The sequence below is a fragment of the Trachemys scripta genome, chromosome 3, assembly GCF_013100865.1.
Source record: "Trachemys scripta elegans isolate TJP31775 chromosome 3, CAS_Tse_1.0, whole genome shotgun sequence".
Lineage (NCBI taxonomy): Eukaryota > Metazoa > Chordata > Testudines > Emydidae > Trachemys > Trachemys scripta.
Window position 1 is genome coordinate 94389363 of NC_048300.1, and position 17773 is coordinate 94407135.

The following is a 17773-nucleotide window of genomic DNA, read 5'->3' on the forward strand; positions in this document are numbered from 1 at the left end:
AGGCTAAGGATAGGGATATATAATAGAGATGTCTAGCTATTTTGTGGAGAGGAGCAAAGAGTCTGTCTACTTGTGCAGTTCAAATTGCTTGTTGCTTGTTTTAATGATTTTAGAGTTGTGTTTAAAAACAGAGTTGAAGGGAAGGAACAATAGGATGTCTTTTTCTATGTTAGGGATATCACCACCAAAATGGGACATGTACAGCATCTCTGGGAAAGATACAGTACCTCTGTTGTTGTTCGCGTAAAGGAAACACTATTAAATTCTGTAATTAATACAGTAATTTTTTGGAACTGGGACAGTAACAAAACCAAGATTTTGTTATCAGTGTAAAGGTCAGCAATGCAGACAGAGGTTAGCACAGTATCTCTTACAGGACAAAGAACTTTAATTTTAATCATTCCACCAGTCATAAATTTACTGTACTTCAAAATTAACTATTTGTGTGTGTGCTCCTGGATGAAATAAATAAACTGGAAACTCTGTTGTTTTGAGTTAATATTCCTCTTATTCTCTTGAATAAATATATGAATTTGGATAGGTCATGACCGTTTTTTTCCTCTCTGCACGTAGACCAGTTTCAGCAAATATGAGGGGACATTATGATAGTGATTAAGGGCATTTTCTATACTTATTGACATCTTTCTTCCATTTTACATCATATCCAAAGAGTTGTATGGATTAGAGTTTGTGGTTTCTGTTTTAACTCGAGTTAATTGACTTCCAGTTAACTCCAGTTTACTAACACAATTGTAAATATTAGTCTAGACACTCCCCCAGATGTTTAGCCCAGAACACGAAGGATCCGTAGAAAATTGGACTGGAAAACGGGAGTGAATTGGTGTTTCGTAAAATATTAAGGAAATAGTTACATGTGAAATAGGCCCTTTTTCTCCAAGGGCTATACGCTTTTCTCTAATGAAGTGTTGGGTATTACTGGCTAATCAGCAGGTCCAGATCTGGCATCCTACACCGTAAATGTGGACAGCGAGATCCTGTTTGAGATTTTTGTGCAGCCTTGTTTGGGGTTGGATGCGCTATAAATACAAAGTGACACAGGAGCACGAATCGGGAAGCAGGCGGGACCGACAGCGCGGCCCCGCCCCACCCCCAGGCAACGTTTCCTCTCCCTCCTACCCCAGCAGGTCCCGCCCCCCCTCGGAGCGCAGCCGCCAGGAGGTTTGTCCTTCCGCTGCCGCCGTCTACCGGGCGGCTTCAGCCAATCCGCGAGACTGTTTGGGGCGGAAGAGGCGGGAGGCCACCGGGGCGGTGGGATCGAAGCTGGTTTCCGCTCGGTAGCGCTCGTGCCTGTCGCTGCTCCCGGCATGGAGGATTTTTCCGCCAAGTTCGTGTCCCAGAAGATCAGTAAGACCCGCTGGCGGCCGGTGCCCGCTGCCGCCCTGCAGCCGCCCGAGCTCTTCGCTACCGGCTCCTGGGACAACGAGGTACCGGCCCGGGGCAGCCCCGCGCGCTGCGCCCCCAAATCCCCTTGTGCTGCTGCCGCGCCCCTGCCCGCGGGGCCGGGCCTGAGTTCCCCGGGCCGTTACCAGAACGTGTCTCTCGCTCTGCGCTGCCCGACTCGCGCCGGTAGTGACCCCCGGGCAGGCCGCTGCTGGGCGGGAGGCTCGGGTGAGAGGCGGCCGAGCGGCGCGAGTGTGTGACAGCGGCACAAGCCGGTTTGCCCTGCGCTGCGCCTCATACTGCGGCGGTGCCCAGCGGGTCCCCCACCCTCAGCGCAGTGCCCGGACCCTCCGCCTCGCCACGCTGCGGGGAGGGCGGGTGCGCGCTGCCTCTCGGTGCTGAAGCGCTGTGACCTCCCCGGAGCCTCCCGGCGTGGTTCTCTGTGTATTTTCAGATCCTGGTAGGTTGAACAGAGACTTCCCCCTTTCTCAATTAAATTGAGCACCATGCAACTAATGGTGTGAGATCTTAAGAACTAAGCTTCTGGTTTCTCTTCATGAAGGCTAAAGCTCCTTGCTGGACTGTGTGTGCGTTTGTTTCTTTGCTTAGCTCCATGACCAACACTTCCTCTTCCTTTTGATGTGTGCTGATTGACTAGCTCTCGTCTCCTTAGAGATGGCTGCATTTAACTGGTTATGTAGATTTCATTAATTGCTTTGCATTTTGCAGGATTAATATGCTGTGTAAATACAAAAAAAAAAAAAACCATGGCATGTTAATTTTCTCCAGGTGCCTTGAATGTATTTAATCTACCTCTATGAAAATATGTCAGCTAGTTTATTTTCTCAAGGTAGTCTCTTTGGGAAGAGAGGAAAAAGTTGAGCTGATTTATTGTTTCAAGTGTAGCTGTATTGGTCCCAGGATATTAGAGAGAGAAGGTGGATGGTCCAATAAAAGATATTGCCTCAACTTGCTCAAAGAGACAAACTTGTTTCTTTTACCGACATAATTTGGTCCAATTAAAAATGTTATCTCACCCACCTTGTCTCAACTGACTTATTGACAAGAGTGTCTTAACATATTTTAAAATAAGCTAGTTTCACTCTTTTCATACAGGAAAACAAGATCTCTGTTTGGTCTGTCGGAGACTTTGGAAGTTTGGGTCCCAATGGGGAGTATCAAGGAGAACCACAGCTGTTATGTGATATCAGACACCATGGTGATGTCATGGACATGCAGGTAAAATAGTTATATCCAATGGCTGTTTTTTGCTTCTTTTTAATACGGATTTAACACCACTTTTAAAGAAGATTTTAAGTATCAGTGGGATATCAGAATATTGAGAATCAAATATTTTTTTTCCTAGGGGATTATTGTCTAAATCAGTTTCCAAACATCAGATTTTTCATTTGTACATTCTGAGATTATCTAACAATAAGACAGACTGCTGCAAATTCAAATCACTTGTGTTTCTGTGGTGATGTCCTCAAACTGTAACAAGCTTAAGATATTTCTTCTTAGTTTTTTGACCAGGAAAGAATTGTAGCTGCTTCATCAACGGGAAGTGTAACAATTTTCCGTCACCATCAGAATAATCAGGTAAATAACTTGCTGTAGACATAACGTGCACTTGGTTTCAGCTACTCTTGCTTATAGTACAAATTATTTTAGTGCTCACAGAGACATGACTTCTCAGAACTATCAAAACATGAAGCAGCTGAACTCATGAGTCCTAAAATCTGTAAAGCAAGAATTAGGCTAACTTTTAAAATATGTAGAATAGTCGGATAGTACTTACATAAGTGGACCTGTGGTAATAACTGGGCTTACAAATTTACCTAAATTGTGAACTTTATTGTAGAAAGCATGCATACGTTCATAAGATATTGCAATAACGTATAATAACAAATGATAATAGGAAAAGATACAAAAGACTGATAACGTAACTAAATTAGTCTAAACAAAAAAGACAAGTGAACATAATTAGAAGATTGTGTTAAAATTATGCTTGTTAAAAACAGAAAATTTAAAGCCAAAAGTTGTTAATCCAAAAATGGTATGTCAAATATTAAGTCTAATTAATAAACAAAATAATGAGGGAATGGGGTATTCCACCCATCATTCCCTTTTTGGGTCATTAAAAGAGAATTTTTTTTATGGAAAATACAAAAACAAAAATAAAAACAGATGAAGGCAACTGGAGCAGGCTTCACCACCATGTCTGTCACCCCCCACTGTCTTCTGCACACTGGAACTTTTTTTGTCCTAAAAGTGAGGGATGTTCTGATCAGACCAAGCCAAAGAGAAGAATACCAATGACAACACCACCTCACTCAGTTCTAGCTGAATCCCAAACCCTACCTAGGATGAAATGGGATTGGACTTTGACAACAGCTGCAGCTCATCTCAATGAACTTCTTCTCTTTTCCCTGAAAGGAAAGTTTTGGACTTGAACAACAGCAGCAACAACAGTTTCAGACCATTTTAACAAGCTTCTTTTCTTTTTCCCCCAAAAGGACAGTTATTACCATTTTTAATACCATCTAAGAGACTGTCAAAGAAGGGGGTTTTCCTTTCTCCAGTTAAAAGGAAAGCGAACAAGAAAGCTTGTTTAAAATAAAAGCCTTACTTAATACTTCAAATTTCAAATGCTTTAACTCTTTTTCTGTCTCTTCTGTGTCTTTTAATAAAAGGTTAAGAGGATTTTTAATGGTGTGTTTGCCATGGTACTAAGCTGGCTGTATGTATACCAAAACCCCAGGCCTTGTTTAACACTGTTCGGTGTCAAACAGTGACTGGGTCATGTTAACATCTTTGGGCCCTTTATTTCATCTAAACCAATACAGCGGACCTTATGGTTGTCTGACAGACGACTCACGTAGGATATATGAAGAGCCATATTCTAGACAGGCTCCTTCCTTACATGAATATATATCAGCAAAAAGTCTGTTCATTGAATGTTTATGCATATATAAAAGTTACAATGGTATGTTACTTGATTTATGTAGTAGTTGCTATACTTCTGAAAGAGCATTGGCCTGCTTGTTCCTTCTTTTTTTAAAAGAGAACATGTATGAGTCTAGAACTTAAATGTAACTTGAATTTATAATGCAAGTACACACTTAGCTAAACAAGATGTTCCGTAACTGTTGGATTTATTTCCTGATGAACATACTGTCTGATAGAAAGACAGGCAATATTTGAGAACTCTGTAGTTCCACCCGTAAACTTAGCTTTCAGTATTCGTCTGTTTTACTTTATTGTGTAATTATGAGAACAACTAAATGAGATTTTGGGGGGTGGGGGAGGCAATAATTTGCCTTCCTTACTGCCATAAACCAACTATTTGATCTCAGTTTATGTTCAGTATCCAGACCTCATGAAGACCCTATATCCCTGATAAATATCACTGTGTTGAAATACATTTCCCAGATCATAAAGATAAATATGTAAATAGATTCCGCTTCTTGTCTGGCAGGATTCTTATGCTTTTTAGAGCTATTGCTATTCAACATATCCCTGTTAAGAAGCTCCAGTGATTGAGCTGAGAAGAGCGTTCTGTCTGGTCCATCATGCCCAGAAGGATAGTGGCTGCAATGCTGGGTTGTGCATTGGGGATTAAAGAGGAACAAAATATCTTCTGATCTATATTGATGTGAACAACTCTGGAAATAATGTGGTGTGCCCTGGTTATTCAGAACTAATTTCTGATCCAACTTCTTTGAATATTTCAGAAGCATTGATCTCTAACACTGTCACAGGATTGTTAATTAGTACTATTGATAAATTCTCCCTTTTACTTACTGCTTAGACTTTATCTATCAACCAACGATGGGAGAGGGCCCATTACCATGTGGATCCAGATACACCTTTCTATGGTGGAGCGTCATGTACAGGGGTCATCTGCAACAATCCAGAAATTGTCACTGTTGGAGAAGATGGTCGAATAAATCTTTTCAGAGCTGACCACAGGGAGGCTGTGAGAACTATAGGTAGGCCAAATAATCACTTTTTAAGTAATGTGGTCTAAAGAATTTCAGTCTCTACTCATCGGGTGACAAATAAAAAAAGAAATGTGCTGAATATCTCAAATAGAACCTGTAATGGGCATTAATCCAGATTTAAAATATTTTGTAGTGTTTAATTGACAGACAAAATTCAGACTTAAAGTTACCTGCATGCATGTGTTTTTCACAGCTTCTGAAATATTGCATTATTTGTTACAGCAGCTATTTTAAATTATAGTATCCTCTGAAACATGTCTATCAAGGTCTTAAGTATCAGAGGGGTAGCCGTGTTAGTCTGGATCTGTAAAAAGCAACATGCATCCGACAAAGTGGGCATTCACCCACGAAAGCTTATGCTACAATACATCTGTTAATCTTAAAGGTGCCACAGGACTCTCTGTTGCTTTCTATCAATATGAGGCCATTCTTCTTTTCACGCGTGTAGAGATTTTATCCTTAGTGCTGGCCAAATTCCAATTTTGGTATTTTTGTTTTATGTCTACCTAAAGGGACACTATAAAAATTAAAGTTAAAAGTAGCTTCTAGTACTATGTTGGTCCTTGAGTTCTCTTGCCATTTTTTGTGATTTTTGCAATTACATTTTCTCTCTTGTGGGGAAAACCCCATTCACACAAAAGAAACAACCATATAATAAATGAAATGTACAAAGTAAACAAACTGAAAAAGAAATGTTTCTCTTACTCAATATTACTGTAATAGAAAGATAAGTCCCCCCCCACTTAAATGGTATCTAAAAAAAAAAAAAAATCAGAATTTTTTTTTTTTTTATTTTAGTTAATAACATTCTTTTACTTCCCAGGCAGTTCCAGCCAGACGTGGTATTTTTCACTTCCTATCTGAAATTGCACTGTTAAACAGCTGCTGTGATTCACCCCAGATGTAGTTGCATTTTTGGTAAATTAAGGATTCTAAACTAGAATGAGTAAGCTGATGGGCAAAGTATTTTGGGATCCTCTTATATGGAAAGGCCCTACAGAAATATACAAGATGTATCCTAAAAATATGTGATGGGGATGGTAACGTTCTGCTGGGAACTCCTGTAAGAGATTTGTAATCTCTTCTAGACCGAGAATCCTATTTCTGTCTTTGCTATGGAACACAAGATAGGGTGCCTATTTATAATAGACATTGTATTAAATGTGTAATTGTTTTGTTCAGATGACTTAACCCACATAAACTCTGCACACTTAAATCTACTGCTTAAAAAAACAACTGCAATATAGATATAGGATTATTTACCACTACATTCCTAATAAAAAAAGGAATCTACTGTTTAGCTAATATATGCTAAACAGTCAAGTGTGCTATCTTATGACAAAATTTGCATTAAGTTCTACTGCAGGGCATGCACTTAGTATACATCAGAACACAAAAGGGAATAATTAAAAAGAAGAGGGAAATAGTTTTTTTATAAAGAGACCTGAGTATGTGGGAAAAAGAAATAATATGCGAGAATGTATTTTTTTGTTAAGGAAATTTGTGCATAAGACAAGTTTCACTGACTATATCATAAGTGATATGCAGTGGACCAGCAAAATTTGCTTCTCTGGTATGGATAAAGGAGAGATGGAGGTGGTGAAATGAGAGGTTATATTGGAATGGTCTCAAGACGGCGTCCTTTATAGGAAATGGCCTTTAGTGTGTATTTCACTTTGAAATTTCACTGAAGTAATATGCAATTGAAATTGAGCTTATTAAACTTCAATTGGGCAACTGTGCTAACTCTAATTTATGAATAAGCACTTTGTTCAGGAGTGTAATCTCCATTTCTGATTGAATAGACTGCAAAGCGATTATCTTCAGAAGAAAAGCTAGAGGGGAAGTCTATGTAAATATATGAAAGGTGGATAATCAGTAATCCTAAAAGGGTGCAAACTTTCTAAATTCTTGTAGTAGTTCAGTATATGCTGAAGTTTTAATGGAATTGGCCTTTCCTGTGTTTGTGCAGCATGCACAAAATGTAGTCTAGTTCACTTTTAAAGAAGGTTCTCTGGTTGTCTACTCTGTTGAACACAAAAGAACACGTTCATTTACATGAATGCTTAACATGATAGCTATACAATTCAGGTAATCTCCATAAGAGAAAAATAGGGATACCTCCTGAATTTTTGTTTAATCTTAAGTATGAATTAACAAGTACAATGCAAAAGCATCTAAAAAGGAGACCAGTACACTTCTTATATGCATTATTCCTCTATAGTAAATAACAAAGTATGAGCAATACAGAAAAAATAGGTTAATAAGATCACGTAGCGTAAGTCAGTCAATTAGGGCACTGTCTTCTAAACTCCAAAAAAGTGACCAAATGCTGCTAGACTTGGATTTCATCTCTGAAGGTAAATGATGCTGTTCATAAAGCACTCTTAAATATTTCAGTGAAAAAACAAATATTTTTAACTTCTAACTAGGAGGTTAAAAATAATGGGTAGTGCTGCTATAGCGGAGACCTATTTAAGAACAACTGACTTGCTGGATGGGCATCATGTAGATGGTGATATTTGAATAAGTCCATGTCTTGGTAAAGACTGATGAAATAGCACTGAAATCCTTTTGTAGACAGCTGCTTAATTTAGCATAGTAGCAGGAGTTGTGGCTCTTACGGAACACAGAATCACACTATGAAAAGCTTCACAGCCTCCAGTTGTGAAACAATGGACTTGGGATATACAATATGTCCCTCTTTTTTTTTTTTTTTTTTTTTTTTTTTAAAAGGCCTGTTGCAAAGCAATGGAGCATGCCACAGACACCGACTAAATGACCCTTTTGTCAACCATTTGTAGCAAATCTTTCCAGGTCAAAAATTAGATTGGATTCTTCTAAAATAATTGAGTTTATAAACCACAGACCAATAACCTGACTGTCAGTAACAAACTAGAATGTCTGTAGAGCATGCATATCTTTTTCTATGTACCTTCAAGTATAACTTAATTTTTTATAAACCACATATAAACCCAGTAAAATTAAAAGAATCTAGTTCAATAACTTTGTTTAAACAAACTCGTAGGGAATTCAGGTTAGGGAAATGGCTCCCTGGATAGACTTAGGGGGAAAGTATGTTCACAATGTGTTTGTATTGATACAAAGGAAGCTAGAGCATATTGGAAAATTCTAATAAATAAAGGGGGAGGAAGAATGTTCTTAGCAGTGAGTTTCAAGAGCAGCTGCTTTGAAAACTAGTGAAGTTTAATCTGCAGACCATGGGTTTTTGACAGATAAAAGGAAAATAGATGTTAATAGTGCAATCACTTTGTTTGAAACTATTAGTTGTTTAATCAATATTTTCCTAATCTCTTCCTATTGCAGAAAACGCAGACAGCAGTACACTCCATGCAGTGACTTTCCTTCGCACAACTGAGATTCTGACAGTAAATTCAATTGGACAGTTAAAAATATGGGACTTCAGACAGCAAAGAAATGAGCCCTCTCAAATATTTTCCTTGTAAGCTTTTTATTTTCAGCTTGTATTTTCCAGTAAATACATCTTAAACAAAATCTATTACATATAAATCTCTTGGACTATACTTTCTTGATAACAGGTGATACATAATTTAATTTGGATATTATAATTGTACTTGGAGGACAGTTGCAGTGTTTCCATCTATAGAAATTTTTCCCTCCATCTCCTATGAATACACTATATTTCTGGTTAGGAAAACAGCATTTTGTAACACTAGGCACTTTTTAGCCTTCAGGGTGCTTTATGAACACTAATTCTCTGTGCTTCGTGAGGTAGGTAAGAAATTGAAATATAGGGCCTGATCAAAATCCCACTGATGTCAATGGGGAATCCGGCTTATCTAGTGGGTGAGTGACTAAGGCACTTCCATTCCTAATTCCGGTTTTAACACCCAATGGGCTGCAAAGGGAGTAACAACCCTTTGTAAATATGTTTATCTGTACTTCTTACCACAAAGCACCCTTACACTTTTAATGAAATCTTTATTAAGCTTTTGTAGGTGGTCAATAATAAACCACAAGGTTCAGAGCCTGGTGCCTGTCTAATTCGTGGTACAATAACTTAATAAAAGAAACAAGTTCCAGTGGGTGTCAAATTGTTCTAACCTCAGTAGTAAGATACTCCTGGTAATTATACATCCTAATTAATATAATTACCAATTTTGATCAACAGCATGGTGCTTTGGGAGGGTAAAATTGTTTGAACAGGAAATTACTTTTGTTTTTCCCCTCTTCACAGGACAGGTGACAGAATTCCACTACACTGTGTTGACAGGCATCCCAACCAGCAGCATATTGTAGCTACGGGTGGCCAAGATGGAATGTTGAGTATCTGGGACGTTCGACAAGGCAGCATGCCAGTGTCCCTGCTCAATGCTCATGAAGCTGAAAGTAAGGCGCTAAAGAGAAACAGATACTGTATCTCTAAATATTTCTGTATTTTTGGACAAGATTTAAACATTGTTTTTTTGTGTTATAACTACTAAATGTGTGTTCATCCACACTGTTTGCTTCCAGGCTTATTCTTTGTCTAACAGGAGCTGGTTAATGCTGTATGTTATGGCTAACTAAAAGTCTAGTCAAACAAGAAATAGAATTGAGAAAGTAGTTTTTTTTTTTTTTTTGTCAAACGCATTTTATAACTCCTTTACACATATATTGCTCTGCGTTTCTATAAGAATTGCATATTGGTGGTCCTTTTTGCTCATGTAACACCTATTAACATTTGATAGGAATCACACAAGCACCGAGAGCAGGATTATAGTAATTGACAAATTTGAAAATGTGCAACTGAGCAAAGAGGAAAAAGAACTTTAAAAAATACTCTTTGGGATAGCTTCTTTTTGTTCCTTATTGTGGTTGGGATGTACCCTCAAATGATGAAACAACCACTTCTACTGGCAATTCTGAGAGCATTAGCTATGAGGGAGCAGCTCTTTTTCACAACATTGTGCTGGAAATATTCATTGACAGTTGAAGAAATATATTTTAAGATTTGGGGTAAAATTTTCAAAAGTGTCTGTCATTTAAGATTGTAAGTCCCCTTTTATGTCTAAATGCCAACTTAGTTTATGGCAGAGGTTCTCAAACCGTGGTCCATTCAGGTGGTCCATGGATAGTTCCCTCTAAGATGCGCACCTGGGCGGCCGCACATGAAAGAATGAAGGGCCACCCACCTAATTAGTGGAGCTGCACAGGTGCTTGGACTTACTCCACTAATTAGGTGCCTGGACCCTGGAGAAGAAGCACATATGAGGTGGTGGCTTTGGGGGGATTAGGGTGTAGGTGGGAGGGGGAAGTGGGATAAGAAGAGAAGGGTGGAGGGAATTTGGGACGTGCAAGGCTGCAGCGGCCAGAGAGAGTCAACTTTCCACAGCCCCATGACTGGGGCTGCTGGGGAGAGACGGCCCTCCTTCCCATCCCGCTCGGGGGCTGCTGCAGCAGGGGAGAGAGGTAGAGACACACCCTCCCCTTCCCCAGCCCTAGCTTGGGGGCTGTTGCGGTGGGGGAAAGAAGCCACATTGATCACATTAGAAAGTTAAGACTACTGATATTAAAATGAGTTGTGTGCTTTTTTTGTAGAACAAAAAAACATTATTATTTTTAATGCACCACTTTTATCCAAAGTGCTTTACAATAGTTAGCTAACGGTACAAATAACATTTGGAAAGATCATTAAGTGGTCCGCTGAGACCCTCAGCAATTTTAAGTGGTCCATGGGGGGGAAAAAAGGTTTGAGAACCACTGATTTATAGGGGAAAATGTACATTTGTTACACTCAGCTTCTTAATTTGCGTGGGGTGAGGCGGGGGAAAAAGCTTGGGGTTCTCTGTATATACATTGCATTGAATATACAACTTTGCTGTTAATACAATGCTATGCTTCAGATTTTAACATAGAACTAGCCATATAATATTGTACTTTCACGAAGAAAACCCCAAAATTCACAGTAAACATAACTTTGGGGGCTTGTTTTATGGATGTATTAGCCAGGTTCTAGCTGTGGGTAGAGTAATGCATGTGATACTGAATCTACTGGCTAATCAAATTGCATGCTGTCAAGTACGGGTCTCTGATACAAAAGTGTTGATGAGTCAGAGAAGGGGTACAGTCAGGTTGGTCTATGCTGCTCCAACAGCCCTCTTTGGGCAATAAGTAAAGAGGAAGTTAGTGTGCAGGTTGTGAAGGTGTCAGGTTTATGCCTGTGCACCTTTAGAAAGACAGTCCAGTTCTTGGCTTCTGATGGTCCACCCCATAGAAGCCTGCTAGCTTCTATCCCACAACCCCATCTGAGCTATAGCGAGTACTGGCAAGATGACCTGGCTCTGGTGGTCTTTGTCTCACCACTGATCTCAATAACAAGAAAAGATTATGCAAGTATAGTAGTGTTATTTCTTGCTTACATCTGCCCTATCCTGGCATTCATTAACTTGCACTGGGTTTCCCCCATTAGTGCAAACTAATGAGGTTTTACTACATCTTGCATTTGTTTTTTAACATTTCATGTGTGACACATCTGTTCTGATACAAATGGGTTTTAAAATATATTCCACCTTAAGTAAGCAAACAGAATTTTGGTCTGGCAGGACACAGGTAACTTAAACATTAAGGTGAACGGAGAAAAGTGTGCAGCCTTATGAAGGGCATATAGCTTAGTTAATGCATGTCCTTTCCCCTTTTTTAGTTTTTGTCTATCTAAATTTAGATTGTAAACTCCAAGGCAGGGACCTTTTTTACCTTTTTTCATGAGGCATCTTGCACACTTCCGGGAGTAGGATAGATGAATCCACTTCAGATGAAAGAAAAGAACCACAAAACCAGGGGAAACAGTGAAACTGGGTTTACATGATACACAATGTAAACCAGGGAGAAAATTCTTTAGTCTTTCAATTAAAGTAATCTCAGGTATTATTTAGAACAGTGACCGTTAAAAGTTCAGTCAGTTATGGAGTTTAAGGCCAGAAGGGACCTCAAATCATTTGGCCTGACCTCCTGTATGTCACAGGCTAGCAACACCACCCAGCACCCACACATTAAACCCAACAATTGAAATTAGACCAAAGTATTACAGCTCATAGGAGGCCAAGTTGTCAATGTGCCACAGGCAGAGAATAGGAGGGACTGAGATGCACCAATGCCCGAGGCCTCTGCAATGACAGAGAAATGATTGCAAAAGAAATGAGGGTTTTGTGTGTGGGTTGTTTGTTGTGTTTTGGTTTGGTGGGGGTTTTTTACAGTTAAGGCAGAATGGAAGCTCTATAGACAGTTTAGTTCATCTCCAGTACATTGAGTGACGAGTTATACTGAACACCTTGATTTGGAATTTCCTTGTTTTCTTGGAGAATCAAACTCTTTGATATTATTTTAATTTAGATTTGTTTATATAATCCTGGGTAATAAACTTGAATCTCTTGACTCTTGTAGTGTGGGAAGTTCACTTCCATCCTTCCAACCCAGATCACCTATTTACATGTTCTGAAGATGGCTCTCTTTGGCATTGGGATACCTCCACAGATGTATCAGAAAAGCCATCTTTTTTCCATCAAGGTAAGGATTTTTGAAGCAAACTTCCTTTTAGGAAGGTGAAGATCTTAGGCTGAGTTTGTGCAGCGTAGTTAATTAAGTAATTGGCTTGAGGACACTATTCCATAGTCTGTTCATTTATGGAGTATGATGATTTCTTATTAGAAAGAGACAGCCTTAGTGGTCCTCTTCAAGAGAATTACAGTGCTTTCACTCCTGAAATATTACCTCATATCTGATGTGAGTGCACTCTCCAACAATGGATCAAGGGGCGCATCCAGAATTTTCACAGCTAAATCCAGTTCACTTCCCAAAAATCATAGAATTGTTGATTTGGAAGGGCACTAACTGCCATATAACTGCATATGTCCTTGAGGGAGACTTTTTTGGATGTTTTCTACATTTTCAAATATATTAATTTCAATTACAACACAGAATACAAAGTTTAAAGTGCTCACTTTATATTTCTTTAATTACAAATATTTGCACTGTAAAAAATTATTTTTTCAGTTCCGCTAATACAAGTACTGTAGTGCAGTCTCTTTATCATCAAAGTTGAATTTACAAATGTAGAATTATTTACAAAAAAAGCATTCAAAAATAAAACAATGTAAAACTAAAGATTCATATGGCCCTTCATGCTTCAACCACCTTTCCAGAGGACATGCGTCCATGCTGATGACGCTTGCTAAAATGTGTTAATTAAATTTGTGACTGAACTCCTTGGAGTGTCCTGCGGTTTTACCCGCATTCTGCCATATATTTCATGTTATAGCAGTCTCAGATGATGACCCAACACATGTTGTTCGTTTTAAGAACACTTTCACTGCAGATTTGACAAAACGTAAAGAAGATATCAATGTGAAATTTCTAAAGATAGTTACAGCACTCGACCTAAGGTGTAATCTGAAGTGTCTTCCAAAATCTGAGAGGGACGAGGTGTGGAGCATGCTTTCAGAAGTCTTAAAAGAGCAACACTCAGATGCGGAAACTACAGAACCCAAACCACCAAAAAAGAAAATGAACCTTCTGCTGCTGGCATCTGACTCAAATGATGAAAATGAACATGCGTTGGTCCACACTGCTTTGGATCGTTATCTAGCACAATCTGTCATCAGCATGGATACATATTCTCTGGAATGGTGGTTGAAGCATGGAGGGCCATATGAATCTTTAGTGCATCTGGCATGTAAATATCTTGCGATGCTGGCTACATGCGAATGCCTGTTCTCACTTTCAGATGACATTGTAAATAAGAAGTAGGAAGCATTACCTCCCATAAATATAAACGAACTTGTTTCTCTTAGTGATTGGCTGAATAAGAAATAGGGTTGAGTGGACTTGTAGGCTCTGAACTTTTACATTGTGTTTGAGTGCAGTTATGTAACAACAACAAAAATACATTTCTAAGTTGCACTTTCACAATAGAGATTGAACTACAGCACATGTATGAGGTGAATTGAAAAATACTATTTTGTTCATTTTTACAGTGAAAATATTTGTAATTGAAAAATAATAGAAAGTGATCAATGTACACTTTATAGTCTGTTGTAATTGAAATCAATATATTTGAAAATGTAGAAAAAAATCCAGAAATATTTAATAAATTTCAATTGGTATTCCATTTATAGTGTGATTTAAAACTGCAATTATCATGATTAATTTTTTGAGTTAACTGCGATTAATCGACAGCCCTATAGACAAATCATTGTAGAGGAAACCCTATTCTGATGAAAAATCAGACTTAATACTAAGAAGGTCAGATTCTGCTGCCTTCTGTTTTCATTCTTGTCCTGATTTTTGGAGTACAGAATTCAACCTCCATGTAGAAACACAACTTGCAACATAGTGTTGATGTAAATACACTTGAAATTTCTAAGTAAAAACATTGGGGTAGCTAAAAATAGGGAAAATATTCAGATTTATTTGTGAAGTAAAACCTTCTCTTCCCTGGGCTCAAAGGTTTGAGGGATTTCTGTATAGGGGAAAGCTGATATAACAGACTAAATAATAAATCTAGTTGCACTCTGCTTCTCGTTGTACCAGGTTTGCCTATTACATACCCTGGATTCTTAACAAATAGCTTTTCCCTCAGTCTATCTCTTCCACCAATTTTAATCTTGTTATGAAATCATAATTCTGATTTTGTGAAACTTGTGACTGTTTCTTTCCATAGCAAAGTCAAAACCAGGTGTATCATTTGTAAAGGATAAGCAGGAAATTGGGGGGACGATTTGGATCAATATCTTAAACACAAATCTAAAGAAGCAATAAACAAAAGAAAATATTGTCTAAGGAAACTTTTTGCACAGGTCCAAGCTTGCTTTCAGTTTGAAAGTTAATTAATCAAGAGGTTTAATGTACCTAGTACATAATGTTATTCCTCACTATACCCTAAGGAGGTGATTGTTTACTGTTATGATGGCATTAGCTCCCTCAGTTGAGGGGGAGATCTAGTAAAAACTAGCTATTCTGACTGACTTCTGTCAGTCAAGTAATGCAAAATATTTTTTATCCACTGGAGTCTCATCTAAGCCCATCACATCAATTCAATCTAAAACCCAGACTTTGGTATTCCCACCATGTTAGCTGAATACTTAATATGCCACCCCAATCCTGAATGGAAGTAAATAAAATCATAGTTAACTGGTTTGTTTTTCTTTGTTTTTTGTTTTAGGTGGAAGAAGTACTACACTTCTGTCACACACTGCTAACCAGTCTGTAGTAAGTGCCTGGCTAAGCAACAATCCTACCAAGGACCGCATGGAGATCACAAATTTAGTTCCAAATCAGACATTATCTGTGAATAGCTTGGATGTTTTAGGACCTTGTCTAGTATGTGGTACTGATGCAGAAGCCATTTATGTTAATAGGCACCTTTTTGCTTGAATATACTTTAAAGGAACACTCTTAAGTAGTTTAACCACCTTGAGAACTAGCAGGAAAGGTCCTGAGGATTCCAATTTTTTAAAAATGAAATCTTTTACAGAAGCCTGGAAACATAGGGGCCTTTAATGTAGTCCTAGTAATGCAGAGGGAAAACAAGCTACAATAAGGCTCTTGAGAACTGTTCCATCGCCATTGATGCTTATGCATCCAGTGAATGAAACAGCAGTTACCATATGTTATGTAAGTGCACCATTCTTTATTCCCCACTGCCTTTTGCATTTCTTATTTGGCAAGCAAAAAAACAATCAGTATGGAAATAAATTGTATTTTAAATGTTCTAAGGATGTTACAATAGCTTAAAAAAATATGGAATATTTGAACTCCCTTAATGTTCATGCTATTGTAATAACACTAAAGTATTCATTCAAGGCCAAAATTAAGGAATCTTGGGTTCTTTTAAAGACAGACTTAATAGAAATATTATTTTTTATTTGAAATTTTAATATTTAAACATCCCTATGCACTATTAGAAATGTAATTGTTATGCTGGTGTGTGACAACTAGAAAGGGAAACAGTTACGTGAAATGCAAAAAGGACTATTTAAATGGTGAATGGTTAGAAGTCCCATAAGAGTCTAAAAATCTTGAAGCTGTAGTAATCTAAGACAATGCTAACAACACTGGTATGGGCACGTTAAAATTTGATGTGGATATTGTGCCTGTACATATTTGATTTGTAGAAAAAATTATGTTTATAAGTTAGTCTTTCTGTGTGCTGGACGGACAGCTTACCAGCATTTATCCTATTAAGGTTAAGTTCATATGATAAACAGTTTTTGACAAAGCTTTAATCATGAGTTTTGTCAAAATTAATGGAGTACTAAATTGAAGTGTTGCCGAACAGCTATCATAAAAACGCCTACTGTAATTTTTCAATATTATGTCTAGCTTATGTAACAAGGAGCCCTTTCTCCAATGTTTTTAATAAATATTTTTTCTACCAGAATTTTATTTACTCATTCTTATGCCTTAGCTTTTATTATAAAGTAAAAGATAAGTTTCAATGGCTATCTTACAGGAGGCTAAACAACTTATTTTCAGTTTAGTTCAGTGTTACAATTGACCGATAGAAGTTGATCTTAATATGCAGCACACCCACTTTAAGGTCCCACAATGTGGTTCCACACTGGAACCATGATCCACCTGCACAAATTAGCTTGTGGGATTGGGACCTTAGCTATTATGCCCTAATAGCTTGACTTCTCAGATATGTAGAGCACCCTCTAATCCAGGGGTGGGCAAACTACAGCACGCGGGCCGGGGTGCTGCACGGGGCCAGGGCAGGCAGGCAGGGAGCATACGCTGGCCCTGGTGTGCACCACTGCCACCCCGGAGCCGCTCCAGGTAAGCGGTGCTGGGCTGGAGCCTGCACCTCAAACCCTTCCTGCACTGCAACCCCCTGCCCTAAGCCCCCTGCTGCACCCCAGACCTCTCCTGCACCCCAATCCCCTGCCCTGACTCCTCTCCTGCACTCCCAACCCCCTCCTGCACCCAATCCCCTGGTCCTGAGCCCCTCCCGAACTCCGCACCACTGCCCTGAGCCCTCTTCTGCACGCCGCATCCCCTTTGCACCCCAACCCCCTTCCCTGAGCCGCCTTGTACACCTCACACCCCTCCTCTGCCCCAACCCCTTGCCCTGAGCCCCTTCCTGCACACCACACCCCCTCCCACACCCTGCACTCTCTCCCGCACCCCAACCCCTTGCCCCAGCCCTACATTCATGGCCCTGCATGCAATTTCCCGGGCCTCGGGCCAAAAAGTTTGCCCACCCCTGCTCTAATCCCATTGCAGTCCAATCAGTCCATGCGTACACTGGAATATCTTCATCTGGATACAAAGGTGAGTAGTTAGCCTTTCAGCAACACAATGCACGGTATGAGTGATCGCGTGGCTGTAAATGGTAAGACTACAGGACA

The 17773-nt window shown here is 39.1% G+C and overlaps 1 protein-coding gene across 2 annotated transcripts; it reads left to right on the plus strand.

Moving 5' to 3' along the window:
• Positions 1 to 1231: 1231 nt before the first annotated feature.
• Positions 1232 to 16803, plus strand: NUP43 (nucleoporin 43). 2 transcript variants are annotated; one of them, XM_034765434.1, is made up of 8 exons: positions 1232 to 1445; positions 2518 to 2640; positions 2923 to 3000; positions 5213 to 5393; positions 8733 to 8868; positions 9625 to 9776; positions 12810 to 12932; positions 15586 to 16803. In XM_034765434.1, exons 1-8 carry the CDS (start codon positions 1326 to 1328, stop codon positions 15795 to 15797), a joined length of 1125 nt encoding a protein of 374 aa, XP_034621325.1. In that variant the 5' UTR covers positions 1232 to 1325; the 3' UTR covers positions 15798 to 16803. The 2 variants fall into 2 exon arrangements, with proteins under 2 accessions (XP_034621325.1, XP_034621326.1); XM_034765435.1 differs by lacking the exon at positions 1232 to 1445 and adding an exon at positions 1760 to 1861.
• Positions 16804 to 17773: the final 970 nt, after the last annotated feature.

What these genes read in the sequence shown, in the direction of transcription:
- NUP43 (XM_034765434.1), top strand. Translation starts at nt 1,326, where the DNA reads ATGGAGGATTTTTCCGCCAAGTTCGTGTCCCAGAAGATCAGTAAGACC. An exon ending in CCGGCTCCTGGGACAACGAG is followed by an intron (nt 1,446 to 2,517) that starts GTACCGGCCCGG and finishes CTTTTCATACAG; the next exon opens with GAAAACAAGATCTCTGTTTG. An exon ending in CCCTCTCAAATATTTTCCTT is followed by an intron (nt 8,869 to 9,624) that starts GTAAGCTTTTTA and finishes CCCTCTTCACAG; the next exon opens with GACAGGTGACAGAATTCCAC.